Here is a 14,650-nt window from a genome sequence, read left to right on the forward strand (position 1 = left end):
CTGGTCCCACCCCGGGCACGCTGAGCTGGCCACTAGGCCAGGCGTGGTGGCGCACGTCTGTAATCCCAGCGCTGGGGAGGCTGAAAACAGGAGGACTGCCACAAGTCCAAGCAGCACAGTGAGACCTTGTACCAAACACATTTAAAAAAAAACCCAAAAACTGCAGCACTGTAGTGTACAGTACAATCAGCCAAGGTGACAGTGCTGTATAAACAAGGTGCACTGAACCCAAAAAGGTACTGAGGCTCTATGAAAAAGACGTACAGAATTGCATTTTAAAAAAAGGATGAGCCATGAGTCTGAGCAACAGGTGGCAAGCCCGAACAGTGGTTGAGCAGGCAGTCCCACCACAGCCCCAATCCCGGCATTTGCTCTCTGCCTCAATACCATTACCTTAAGAAAAGCTGCCGGTGGACAGCCAGGGCTTGATTCGTGTGACAGTGATAGATGAGAATTTTTTCATTTGCCTTTATAGATAAAAAGAAAAAAAGTGTGCTGTTAGCATTTTGAATTAAGACCGTCAACTTCCTATAAGAAATACAGAAATATGCCACATAGTAATTTCAATTTAATATATTTATAGACTAACTTGGAAGCCAAGGCATAATAAATGTGATAAGCACACTGTGACAGACATCTGTATGACAGAGTGATCACTCCAAGCCATCGTGGAGATCTTTGACAAGGTGGCATGGTTGATGGTGTGAGTTGGAAATATGTATTTATGATGTTCTGCTCTGTAAAATAACCTCAAAAATCCACATATGTACATCTATATAGAAAAAGAAATGGTGAACAGCAGCAGCAGTCTCTGGAAGGTGCAACCCTTACTGGTAATTTGCATTTTATATGTGCTTTTTTTCTTTTTACTTTAGAAGCAAACATGCATTTGTTTATAATCAGAAAAAATAAACATGACTTTAAAATGCTGACTGGTTGATATCAAACACTGTGGCAGAGAGAGGAGTAGCCTAAGCCTAAATCTAACCCCAACACAGCTCAGAGGACACAGGGTCACAGTGCCACGGTCTGTGTGGTCACACATCAGACTGCACAGCCTGTAGGGACCGGCCTGGCTTCCTGGGAAGCTCTTTCTGTGGCCAGGATGGAGACACCCAGCAGGATGGGCACGGCAGCAGATGAGCACTTCCCCGTGAGCTACACACAGAAGAAAGGTGAGTGAGGTCACGCGAGCCGCAGGAAGCCTCTGCTTTCCAGACAGGGAGGCACATCTCTTCCTGCACTGCAGAGCCCGTGCCCTTCTCATGTCCAATGCGCTCACCTGGACCGGGAGGCCCTCGTGCTCCAAGCGCAGCTGGGGGTCGAGGAAGGTGGCCTGCCACCTGGCCAGGTGTGACAGCTCATCCGTCAGGTGCACCTCCTGCAGCCAGGACTTCTTGGCTGACTTCAGGAGGGTCCTGTGGTCACTGGATAAATACAGCTGGAAGGGACACAGACAAGCAAGTGGGACGCAGTGATTCTCAAAGTTGGGGTAACAGCAGCCAGCACGCTGGGCAGTCAGTGTGTCCCAAAGCCCAGCTCTTAAGGATTGCATGAGAAAGTGTGTTCTTCCCCCCTGGAAATGCCAGCTTGGAATAGGAAGGTATCTCACACACACACACATCTCACACTGTTGTCCCTGCTTAAGGACACTCAGTGTCTCTCTCTTCCCACTCCCTGCCACTCATCTGCCTTGGGGAACTGAGGGCACAGCCACTATTTCATTTATTATAAATAATATAACAGGAATCTTGATCCACAGACTGAAAGTACCCTTCAGACCAGCGTCCTGTCAGGCTCTGCTGGAGCTCCAAGGCGACTCTGGATGGGGCTCAGCTGAGAGTTCATGTCAGCTGTTGACAGCGAGCCCTCCGCCCCCCCAAAACCCCATGCTCACTCCTTGTTGTTCTTTCCCAGTTTGCTTCACCCTGAATGTGACAACAGCTTCTGTCACAAGTGACAGGCTTCTAATCACTCCACTGGCACAGCAGCGCGGGCACCACTGGGAAGGCAATGCACACTACAGCCCCTAGCAGGACAGTGGCGGCATAGACTGGGTGACACTGGCCCCCACGTGGTTGCTGAGGTCCCACAGCAGAGCTGCTGGGAGGTGGGGAGGCCTGACAGGAAGTCCCCAGGCCTCTCCCACACTCCTCTGTGTGCCCTGGGAGGGGACAGTAGGGCCCCAGCTCCTGCTTTCTCTCTGCTCCCGGCTTTGCTCCACACAAACTCCTTCCATGCTGAGCTGCCTTACCACAGGTCCGGGGGGGGGGGGCATATCAGCCTCCAAAACTGTGAGCCTAAACCCACCCTTCCTCTGTATAAGTGGATTATCTCTGGCCTTTCAGCAGCATAACTCAAGGCCAACCCTGAGGAGAGCCCTGAGGTAAAGGCAGAGCAGCAGAGTGGCAATGAGCTTGAGGGCGGGGGACAGGTGCCATCTGTGGGGACATCTTGCGGAAGGACTTACACAGTGGACACACAGAGCATTCCTGGGCAGTGAGGAGCCACAGCTGGCTTTTCAGTGAGAGTAGAGGCGATCAGGCCTGAGCTTTTAAAGATCAGTCTGGCAGCCCCTGCCTAACATGGTCTGCAGTAGTCAGGAAGACTAAAAGGCCCAGACCAGGGGCCTACACGGGAGGGAGAAGGCAGGTGAGGGACCTGGGGAGGGACAGCAGAGGACTCAGTAGAGAGCTGGGCACACTGGGACGAGGATGGGGCCCAAGTTCACCAGGCTTGTGCCCTAGAATGCAAGGAAACTAGGCGCCATTCAGAGGCTCAGGGAAACCAGGGCCAGAAAGAGTATTTGCCTCAAATCAGATTGCTCCATTCAAACCACACTAAAGAAAGGCAGTCCAGTCAGAACTGAGCTAGAAGGTATGGCCACCGGATTGTTTATGGGTGCCCCAGAGGCGCATGCTAACCCCCAGACAAGAAGCAGAGATGACAGGCATGAGAGTCGGCGAAGACAGAAAGTCACCATTTGAAGATGAAATGACTATCTATCTACCTAGAAAATTGCAAAGGATCAGCTGCAAAGCTATCAGCATGAGCAACAGCGATTTCATCAAAGGTGATGTGAAAACTGTTTTCTTATAGTTTTATAAGAAAAATTATTCTTCATTCAATCAAAGTTTCCATATTTCCCCTATCAAAAAGACCTCCCTTACAGTGGTGGCCAAAACACAAGACGCCAAGGAATAACTTTAATGAAGTATGGCAAATACATGGGAAGAAAACCGCAAATCCTCACTGAGAACAATGAAATGTTACTAAGAGAACAGATAGAGACAAATGAGAAAAATGAAAATTATTAACCTACTAAATATGCAACTGTCCTTACTTAGACAACACCAATCAACATGTGAAGTAATCTCTTCGCCCTACAAGGATAGAGGATCTTGGAAAAATAATTATTACATTTAACTGCAAGATTAATTCTTAATATAATTCAGACAAAGAAGTGTAATGAAAGATAATTAGGAGCTGTTAAAGTATATTATACAGCTACAATAATTAGCACACTGTACTTCTAGAATAGAAATAGACAATTATGGTTCAATGGATCAAAATAGAAAGCTTAGAAATAGCACATCATGCATATGGTAATTTAAGGTCCACTAAGGGAAGCACATGTCGCAGTGTATAAAGAGAGAGAGAGATCAGTTCTAACTGCCATTTGGGAAAACGCAGACACTCACATAAAACTCTATCAAAATAAATCCTAAAAAATACATTTAAACAAGATGCAAATCATTAGCGTGTTGAAGAGAATACAGTATTTTCTTTTTATTAGATCGCTGAAGCAAACTAAAACTTAAAATGGAAAAACTTTCAAAGAAAAATATTGATAGATTTTTACCTAAAAATATAATATTGAAACAACTGTAATTTAAAAGTCGAAGCCCAGGGGAGGAAATACTGGCAACAAATATGACAAAACTTAAGAGGATAGAGAAGAAAAAAATAAGGAGAAAGAAGGAAGAACTCGAGGGGGGAGAGGAAGAGAGGTAACAGGATGCAGGAAAATTCACAAGCACTGCAACATCCACGCAGCTTTTTTCTCTTGACTTGTCAGCTTAGCAATGATTTTAAAGATAATATTTAATATAATTAATTTCATTTGTTGTTGCTGGGAACACAAATTGGTACAAACCACTATCGGAAGGATAGCTACCAATACTTTGAAACCTATTCATGTTCTCTGACTCAGTCATTTGTATTAAAAAAATATATGAAAAAGAGCTTTATTAAGATGGGATCCCTAGTTTGGCATTGGGAAGGGAAGCCCGAAGCTCTTACACACACAGCTCCGTGATAGACCTGCAGAGTCACGACTTACCATCTTGTTTTCAAATCCTCCTGTTATCCCAAGGCAAAAGTCCTGCCCGTACCTAAGGACTTGGCCGGTGGCATCTCTGCCTACACTGTGGGTGGACAATAAGCAAAATGAAACCACTGATTTAGAATCTGCAGCTCTATTTTTTGTCTATGTGTATGATCCACTGTCTTAATAAGATATATTTATAAACCATACATGAATTAAAGAACTAAAAATTTCTCAGGCCGGTGAGATAGCTCAGTGGACTAAGCACTTGCTTAGGCAAGCGCAGGGACTAGGTTTTGATCCCCAGTACCCCATGCCACACTGGTCCCACCCCCAAGTTCACTGAACCAGCAACAGTGTCCAGGTGTGGTAGTGCACCCCTGTAATCCCAGCACTGGGGAGGCTGAAAACAGGAGGATCACTACGAGTCTGAGCTGTGTGGTAAGACCGTGTACCAAATGCATAAATTTTAAAAAATAAAATAAAGATTCTCTTGGTCTTAAAATCTGACTGGCTCTTTCCTGTCCTGCCCAAGACCCACAGCACCCACTCTTGAGGAGTTTCTCGCTGATCTGGCTTAAGCCCTTGTGCTCAGGAACACTAAGGATTTCCAGTCACAAGTACTGGCACCTGCAGAGAGAAACAAGGCCACACGTTTGTAGACTTTCCTACACGCTTCCCACTTCTTCCTCCAGGAAACAAAAATTGTGCTTGGTGTTTAGTTGTTTTGGCATAAACTATGTGTACTCAAGAGAAATCTAAATCAAGGTCTTAAAGGACCAGCTATGCTCTTGTCATACGAACGTCACTATCATAAATTAATTAATGAAGTGAAAGCAATCACTTTTAGTTGGTAATTGTTTATTTTCAAAATCTCCTAAGTACATATTCGTGGACAATTTTTCAAAAGTAAATCCTATTCAGTGCCATCTAATAGAACATTCTATCTTTTTCATTGTAAAGATAGCGGAACAACCTTAACAACAAAGGCTCACAGGAGCACAAGATCCTGGGACACCATTAGGAAAACCTGCTTTGCTGATGGGAACACATGAATGCAATTCCCAGGATGGGATAATCATGAAGCAAACATTTGGAACTGAACGCAGCTTGCCGCCTGAGGTAAAGTGGAGTGTGAAGTCTCCTTCAGAACAACTCTCAAGGTGGGCAAGCAAGCTGAGACCATGGAGTCTTAGTCCTACTCCCCACCCCCACTCCCTCAGCCCCGGGGCATTCTTAGCCCACAAGTCCCACAGAGGAGACCCCAGGAGCCAAAGCATCTCTACCTCAGAACGACAAACGTGCTTCTGCCCACTGGGGCTATGGCCTGCGCGGCACTCAAGCCGCAGGGCAGCTGCAGCTCGTCACTCAGGTGGGCGTGCATTTCATCTGGAGTCATGCACAGGCTCAGGTCCCCGCCCAGAAACACACCAGCTTCTTCCCGCTCTGGGTGGTCAGGATTCACCAGCATCACTTGGTCGCCATAGTGAATGTATCCGTCTTCAGATACCGACAGCTGCATCTGCAATATTAGGGATTTTTCAAATAAACCACATATAATCCCTTCACCAAGGACAAGCCCGACCCCATTACCATCTCCTTTTCTCAGTTCTGCACCACAGCCTGAGGGTTTCCCACACGTTCCCCCAAATCTTTAGTTCTCTTCCTTTCCCTTCCACTTTGCTAAGGTCAAGTTCCCAACAATCTCAAAGAATACCTAATGAACCTGGTGAAAATCACACAGGTTGCCGGTACCATTTACTAAGCACTCACTGAAAATGTCTTGAGCACCCACTAGAAGTATTAATGTATCAGTCCATTAATTTCTTTATTTGGAAAATGCAGGTAAACACCATTAAAAGCAGATGTCTTGGGCTGGTGAGATGGTTCAGTGGTCTAAAGCACCTACTTAGAACAAACTAAGCTAAGCAAAGCACAGGGACCGCGGTTCAATCCCCAGCAACACATGCCAGCCCGCCCCGCCCCCTGGTGGGCTGAACTGGCCACACACACACACACAAAATCAATCAATCAATCAAAAAAATCAGATGTCTTTATCTTCTTAAATCTTAAGGAATTCGAAACATTGTGGCTCCCAGACCAAAAATAATTTAAAAAGTCCTTCTAAAAACGTTGTCATTTGGGGCTGGGGAGATGGCTCAGTACAGTAAGTGCTTCCCTGGCAAGCGCAAGGGTGGTTCCACAAAAAATAAAAAAATAAAAACATTGTCACTTTCTAAATAGTAACTCATTCAGTAGTTTTTTTTGTTTGTTTGTTTTTTGTTTTTTTTTGTTTGTTTGTTTTTTATCTGCTTCACATATGTTCATACTTCTTAGAATTTTGGAAAACAATGTTAAAATCACCGGTCTCAAAAGGTGCATTTTCAGTCTTCTGTTTCTCTGAATGAGAAGTTTCCCCTGCTCTCTCTTCTCTAAGAAGTCTTTCATAAGCTCCTGATTAAAGAAAAAGAACACCATTCAAAGACAGCAATAGCCTCCAGTAGGGAAGGTACTGGTGGCTGTAGGGTCAGAAGCTTCCTGAACTGAAAAAGCAAAGTTTCAGAACAGAAGGGAAATATGTTCATAGAGGGAATATCAGGACTTTTATTAAGCATTACTGTAATGCTTATAACATTGCAGAATCTTTAGAAAATTGGGAAAGGCACGAGAAGGAAAAGCAACATCCCCTGTGATTATCCCAGCTGGGAAGAACAGTGTGGAGATAGGTGGTCCTCACCTCTCCTCTGTGAGGGCACTGAGCGTTGGTGAGGGGTACTGAGGCCCACTCCACCCCACCAGGGTCAGCGGAGAACCTGAGGGTGCACACCTGCGGGTGCACGTCGGGGCCGGGGACAGAGTGGGCCGCAGCATAGAACGGCCTCACCTGGCTTACGGTTTGGGGACCCTAGTGGGCTATAGACCAAGGGGTGGCGGGGGTGGGGGTAGGCCTGCAGAGGCTTCGACAGCTAGGATGAGGCCAGGGCAGGAGGGTGCTGGCTGGGCTTCGGGCCTGAGTTTGCAGGGCTCAGAGAAGGGTGGATGTGGGGAAAGAGGCGGGGCCTAAGACCAGGCTTGGGGTCTGGGGGCGCCTGTCACACCCCACGCACTCACGACCTCCTCTAGATAGGCGTCCTCATTCCAGTTTCCCATCCGGACTCGCGGACCGTACAGGTTCTGCGCCATGGTCACCTGCAGTCCGGAGCGTCGCCCTCCTTCCACTACGGCGGTCTTTAGCTTGCCTGGTCGCCGTGACGACGGGGGTGGGGCGTTGGTCGAAGTCCAGCATCGCTGGCCAATAGGCGTCCGCGCTCGGGTGCAGCCTGTGAGCGAGGCTACCTCAAGCCTCTGAGCGCTTCCTTACAAACCCAGAGAGAGGAAAATTCAAGACAGTAAGCCTCATTGTCCTAAATGAACCCTAGAGAAAAAGTAAGAACTTTTTCTTGTCTGTTCAGGATCCAAAAGCAAAGGGCCATCGGGGTGCCCCTCGCTTGTTGCGGCACCAAATAGCTTTGAAAGGTCAGCAAGGCTGGATGGAGGGCAGAGGATTTTCCACATTATCTGCTGCTGCTCTTTTCCTAATCATAAAACAAAAGGTGCTCATAGAGACATTTGAGACCCAAACTAACGTAGAAGGACGTGGGGAGAGCTGCTCCAATTTTCAGTCTCCGAAGAAAGAAACAGGTCACGCTAGTACATGTTTATTGATACATTTCTGGAGCAAGTGTGCATTTTTATGGGCTTTGCAGCCTTCCTCCTTCCTCCTCCAGTCCGCCAATGAGATGACAAGCATTCCTCATAAAACTACCACACACTGTAGCCAATATTTGTAAAAATAAAATACGACTATGAGTAGCGAGGATAAACAGTCGCTGTTCTACCTGGAAGTGGATGCTGGGCAAATGCATGCAGTAACTCTCCAAAGAGCAATTTTATCCGAGAAGGGAGAAAAAAGGAAGACCCGGGAGACCTCGTCTCAGCAAACGTGGTCTACAAGAGAACATCGCTCATGAAAACAGACCACAGGAAGAACGCAGTGAGTGTATGTGGGGATGCCGTGACGGAGCCCTTAGCAGCTGCAGACCGTGTCAGCCTTGGGGGCTGTGAGAGAAGAAGTGGGGGGCCTTTCGGTAGCAGGGTGCTGTGGAGCCTGGCTTGGAAGTGGCTTGGCATCCACTTCCAGTAGCATTCCCCACAAACCCACCAGCGCGGTCCCTGTGCAACTATATTCAGGGATGCTTTAAGTAAGAGGAGTACCGCAAACACACAGGTTGAAACACTGCATGATTCTCTTATAGGAGAACCCCAAACTATAAAGAGCAACACATAAGGTGGACCGTAGGAAATAGGGAAATAGGTCTTTTGCAAATGGGAAGGAGACCAAGATGCGGGAGGGTTGGATAGGGGAGTGAAAAGAATGAAGATGGGTTCTGCACATATGCCAACTCCTCACGGTGAGTGTGACCATTACACACTGCAAACACAGACTAATAAAACTTTTATTAAAAAAAAAAAAAGATATTTCCAAAGAAAGGACAGGACAGAGAAGCCAGCTCAGATATCTTTCCACTCACTGCACCTGACACATTAAGAAACTGGCATTCCAAGACGCTAGCACCCTACAAGCTTCAGTCGGTAAAAGGAGCCACACACTGAGTAATGATGCCTCCAACAACACTAGACCTCAGGTAGGATGCTGATCCCCACAAGGTCATAATGGAGCTGTAAGTGTGCTGTTGCCTAGTGACAGAGAGCAGTTGTGTGATGCTGTCGTGTGACACATTAGTGTTTGTGTCATGTTGGTGCAAACAAAGCCAGCACGCTGTCGGTCGATGAAAGTATAGCTCAGATACTTATGCACAGTGCCCAGTGCTTGGTAACAGCAATAAATGACTGCATTGCTGGGGTATATATTTACTGTGCTCTTATCATTATTTTAGAGTGCTCTTCTTGTACTCAATTAAAATACAAGTCCCTGTAAAGCAGTCTGTGTGTGGAGCTGGCAGCAGGCTCACAAGTGTCGTGTTTATGGCCTACCCTGATTGTACTGCTTTCCCTTGCACTTGGTTTATTCTCCTGCTGCTTTGCCCCTCATGGCCCCAGAGCCTGCCGATTCCACAGCTGGTGCTGCCAGTGAGAGGCTGCATCAAGTCATGGGCCTGGAAACAAAAATAAAAGTGATAACGTGGCCACAGACTGGAGAACCAGTGCTGTTTCTCCACAGCCGGACAGGGCCCATTCCACCACAGCTTTAGTCCTATGGGCGGGAGCAAGTGACAGCAGATGTTTAAGAGTGAGTGTTATGATCTGTGCCTAGATGTCTCCCCAAAGCCTCATGCAGTCATGGAGCAGGCTTCTAGGATCTGTGATTGATTCACGGTCCACTGCTGGGATTATGGGTGTGAGTGCTGCTGGATTATGGGTGTGGGGGCTACACCCGCTCTAGCTTACATACAACATAAGAGAGGGGAAGATGTTCTCTCGCTTCCTCCTCCCATTTTGTTCTTGTTGCTGTTGCTGTCTTCTACTGCCATGAGCTGTATGCCACTCTCCCTTGGAGCCAGCCCAGTATGGACTGAAATCTCCACAGACTATGAGCTAAATAGACCTTTCCTGGATTAGGAGATAGCTTAGCAGCGTAAGTGCCTGCCTGACAAGCACAAGGTCCTGAATTTGATCCCTGGTACCACAGAGTGTGCCACCCTGGCAACTCAGGCACACCAGGCCAGACCTGGAGCAGGGCATGGTGGTACATGCCCGCAATTCCAGTACTAGGGAGGCTGAGACAGGAGGATCATGATGAGTCCAAACTGCACAGTGAGACCCTGTATCAAAAAATACATATTTAAATAAATAAATTTTTCCTTCCTTAATTTAGAGTGGCAGGTACTTTGCCTGAGCAATGAAAGAAAAGTGACTAAGAAAATAAGCTCCATCGAAGGCAGTGAGGAGCCCTGGGAGCAAATACAGAGAAGCTTCTAAGAACACACGTCAGTGCCCAACACTCTAGGACGGCCACACACTAAGAAAATCACGTAACAACACTGTCCTAGTCACTTTCTTGGCACTGGGACACAATACCCCACACCTACAACTTCAAGGAAAAGCAGTCTCAGAAGTTCCAGTTCAGGTCTGTGAGGCCTAACCACAGAAACAACATGGCAGAAGGGCCTAGCACAAGGAAGCGACTCCAGTCATGGCAGCCAGGAAGTAGAAAGAGAAGGGAGGAGCTAGGGAGGGAGATGAACAGTTCCTGTTATGTGTCCAGTGACTGGCCTGCCCCATCCGTCCCCATCTGGCCCCACCTCCTAACAGCAACTGAGCTACACCCCTCCCCTGTGATTAAGTCACCTTCCAAGGTCCCACCTATGAGCAAATGAAGCCTTCTTTAGACACTCTCCATATAAACCCTAATAAACACTTTCCTCAGAATGTATCCCTGTTAAGTGGCAGATGACTTTGTCCCAGAGGACTCACCCCAGACGGTCTGAATCCAAAGCCCTTGCCTCTCCCTTTTATGTGCCTCCTCATGCCCCATAAAACTGGGCAAAAGGCAAGACCAAACCATCCCCCATATTATTTAATAGGATTCTAACGATTCAGTCATTTGCTAAGTCCTTACACCAGTCTGGCTTGCCTCCCACCTACCTCCTGTGCTATTACTGACAAGTATACTATAGACACAACAATACAATTACACACAGATTGTCTTATGCAAAAGCTTCTTAATCACTCAGAAAAAGGACTCTGTAATTATACTCTTTTTGAAATTAAATCCATCATTATCTTTACTGAGGCTATTTGTTTTCTCCTGTGGGTACAAATTATTGCCTGAAGTCACTTGGTTTCAACATGAAGCACTTCCATTGATATTTCTCGTAAGTCAAGAATGTGAGTGCTACCATGGAATGGACCAATAATGGTCCTGGTTCTTTTGTATCTACAAGGAAAGAATTACCAGTAGTAAGTAGCAAGCAGCTATGTTTACTAAAAGTCACAGGAAGTTGTGCTCAGGGCAAATCCACGCCACCATAGGACAGGGCACAGACAGAAAAGGGTGCTGAGGAGACAGAAGAGCCCTGCACATAGATGAAATGGCACAGATGTGAGGACAACAACCAAAAAGGGCAGATACAATGGGATTTAACGCTTCAAAGGCCAAGCCTCTCTGCTTCAGGCGCCTCCCAGTGAATCTCTGGGTGTAGCTGACAGGAATGATTGACAGGGTGCTGAGTCATCTTAGTCTTAATCATCTTAGTCATCTCTGGTCTTAATTATGTTTATGACACATAGTGCATATTAATGAACCTGTCCTGAGTAGGAGTAGGGTAAAGGAGAGCAGAGGTCAGGGTAGGAGATCCAGCACACATCTGAACATCTGTCATCTCCTGAGCTTTTGTTACCTTTTTCAGGACAATGAAAGCAGAAATAACTGTAAGATGCTGTTTAGAATCAAGTGGGAGAAGGGAGGGACTCCCTCAGCTCCACTGCTTTGGCTATATTTCTAGCAAACACGTCTCCAGTTTTTGCTTGCCTGTTTATTTTACTTTCATTTCTGTAAGATAGTATTTCTAGGTGTATGAGTCTTTGTTGACAGGCATTTTTCTTCTTTTGATATTTCAAGTCTGCTATCCTGCTGCCTCTGGCCCCTCTTCTGATGGAAAGGTAGTTTTTAGGGCTTGTGTGTGTGTACGGGCGCGCACACGCTCTTGCTGCTGTCAGTGCATTTCTTTGTCTTTCGACACTGCCTGTAATACACCTGTGCTTCTGTCTCACATGGGATATGCTGAGCTTCCTGGATATGTAGATTAATGTTCTTTTCAACAAATTTTAAGAGCTAGCAGCCATTACTTTTCTGAATAATTTTTCCTGCCTGTTTCTCTTGCTCCTTTCTTTGTGGGATTTCTTTTATGTATACATTGGTACATTTAATAATGTTTTACATACCTCTGAGCTATTTAATTATCTGTTCTTTTTTCTCTCTGTTCTTCAGGCTGCATAATTCTTATTATCTTCTAGTCTGCAGCTTTCCTTCTTTGTGAGACCAGATCTACTGTTCTGTCCCTCTAGTGAATTTTTCATTTTGGTTATGGTACTTTTCAACTCCAGATCTTAGATCAGATAACTGATACTGATAATTGTTATATCTTTACTGATGTTCTATATTGCATGAAACATCATCATTGTATTTTACTTTAAGTCCTTAACCATTGTTTCCCTGAGTTCTCCAACTATATGTATAATAACTATTAATCCTAACAGCTGGCCCCTCTCAAAACAGTGCCTATTGCCTGATGTTAGCTTTTCCTGTGTATCCAACACATTTTCCTATTTATTTGCAGGTCTCATAATTTTTTTTTACTGAAAATTGGTCATTCTAAATATTACAGTAACACTATATATTTTGTCGGTGTACTGTCTCCCTATCCCTGATGGTCATGATGTTATTTGCTTGTTTATTTGTATATATTTTTTACTTGTTGTAGTATAATAAATATTTTTGGCCATTGTCCCTTCTTCATAGAACAAACCTTCTAAAACTCTTGGGGTTTCCCTAGGGATGGAGGTGTCTTTTGCTACTCCTAAAGAATTCCTGTTGACTACACCTGAGTTTGTGCTGAGGAGGTGCTTTGGTGTGGAAGCTCAGACAGATAGCCTCCAGATGGGTTTGGTTACTGGAAGACCAAGTGACCCAATGGGAGAACTTCCAGCCCCACTGACCAAGACCTGACAAAGCAGTGTGAGGAACTAGAGATCCCATTCTGTGAAGAGCTTTAGACAACATGATTCAATGAGCTTGCCGGTTGATAAGCACAAGGGGATCTGGATCCAAAAAGGTGGCACACACACACTGAAGAGACACAAATGTAGTAAACCAGCCCCCTCAACACTTGCCCCATGCATCTGCCCTCCCTTGATATTTCCTGAGTTGTGTCCTCTGTGACAAATGAGAAAATGGAAGTAAAGCATCCGACTGAGTATGTGAACTGGTCTAGCAATAACTAAGCTTGAGGAAGACAGTGGGTCACAGTCTGTCCCTCTGAAATGTGGGTAGCTGGGAACTTGGGCCAGTGTCTGAATTAAGAACAACTCATGATACTGCACCCTGATCCTAAGTCCATGCAGGCAGAGTAAACTGAATCACCCTGATCCTAAGTCCAATTCCTCAGAGTAAACTGAATGTTTGGGCCAGTAGTTAGTATCCCAAGAGCCAATAGTTGCTTAATAGTGTTGGAATATGCTCAGGTGTGACTGGTTGGATGAGTCTGGTGTAGTCCCCTCCACCACAGTGTGCAGCCTCTGGTGTGGCTCGCTGGAGGCACAGCCCATGCCAAGGAGAATGCTCAGTGCCTTCACAGACCTTTGAGTAATACGGTGACACAATGAAGCATCTCACTCACAACATGGTGGATTAAGATAAGTAAATGTGATTTAAACAACTAATTTGAAGACAACCTTATGTAATACAGCAACTGTAATGGTTTGTGTCTAGTTGTCCCCCCAAAGCCTCATGCAGTTATGGGGCGGACTTCTAGTTTGTGATTAATTCATGATCGAGTGCTGGGGTTATGGGTGTGGGTGCTACACCCAGCCTGAGGCAGATGAGAGAGGCAGACTTGCTCTCTGCTGCCACTGTTGCCGCTTCTCCTCCCAACTGATCTTGCTGTTTTGCTGTTTTCTGCCGCCATGAACTTTTGCCCTCTGCAATGTGCCACTTTGCCTTGGAGCCAGCTGAGTATAGACTGAAACCTCCACAAACTGTGAGCTAAATAAACCTTTCCTTCCTTCATTCTGGCCGTCAGGTATTTTGTCCCAGTGATGAAAGAAAAGTAAACAAGACAGCGACCATTATCGAATTTATTGTCAAATTTGTTTGTAAAGTTCTATATCATTTCTAAGGTTTTTTTTTTTACTACTTTGTATTCTCTTTAGATAGTAAAAAAAATCTAAAAAGATAGGCAAATGAATATATGAGAAACTTTTTTTTACTTTTGCTATTTTCATTTTATTTTTAAATTATAAAATATTTATTTTATACATAGTTACATGAAATCATTAATTTACATTTCTCAAAAAACCTCCAAGCCAAGCTTAAAACCAAAATGTGTGTATGCACTGCTGGCCGTGGTGTCTTCTACTCAGTCCTTGTTTAGTAATAAATGCACCTTAAAATCTGGCACCACAGCCTCCACTTTATAATCACGATTTTTTTTTTTACATGAATCAGCTGCATACAACACATGTGCTGTCTTTTCGTTATTTGGTTTAATGCTTCTGAAAAAGTTTAACTGGAATCTTCTGTTTTTTCACTTGTGAAATCCATGG

At 45.4% G+C, this 14,650-nt stretch overlaps 1 protein-coding gene across 4 annotated transcripts in view; it reads right to left on the reverse strand.

The window, feature by feature from the left end:
• Positions 1–14,650, reverse strand: part of Cfap161 (cilia and flagella associated protein 161) — a 57,231-nt gene that overhangs the window by 8,452 nt on the left and 34,129 nt on the right. The window contains exons 4-9 of one of the 4 annotated variants that reach the window (XM_023712832.1): positions 7,439–7,683; positions 6,692–6,781; positions 5,614–5,849; positions 4,343–4,427; positions 1,283–1,441; positions 394–467 (exon numbers count right to left, since the gene is read on the reverse strand). In XM_023712832.1, coding sequence (XP_023568600.1) covers positions 394–467; positions 1,283–1,441; positions 4,343–4,427; positions 5,614–5,849; positions 6,692–6,781; positions 7,439–7,683 — 889 coding nt within the window. The remainder of the gene's footprint in view (positions 1–393; positions 468–1,282; positions 1,442–4,342; positions 4,428–5,613; positions 5,850–6,691; positions 6,782–7,438; positions 7,684–14,650) is intronic. The other 3 variants (XM_004623490.2, XM_023712841.1, XM_023712845.1) reach the window with 3 other exon arrangements.

Source organism: Octodon degus, unplaced genomic scaffold, assembly GCF_000260255.1.
Source record: "Octodon degus isolate 3935 unplaced genomic scaffold, OctDeg1.0 scaffold00002, whole genome shotgun sequence".
In the NCBI taxonomy this organism is placed as follows: domain Eukaryota; kingdom Metazoa; phylum Chordata; class Mammalia; order Rodentia; family Octodontidae; genus Octodon; species Octodon degus.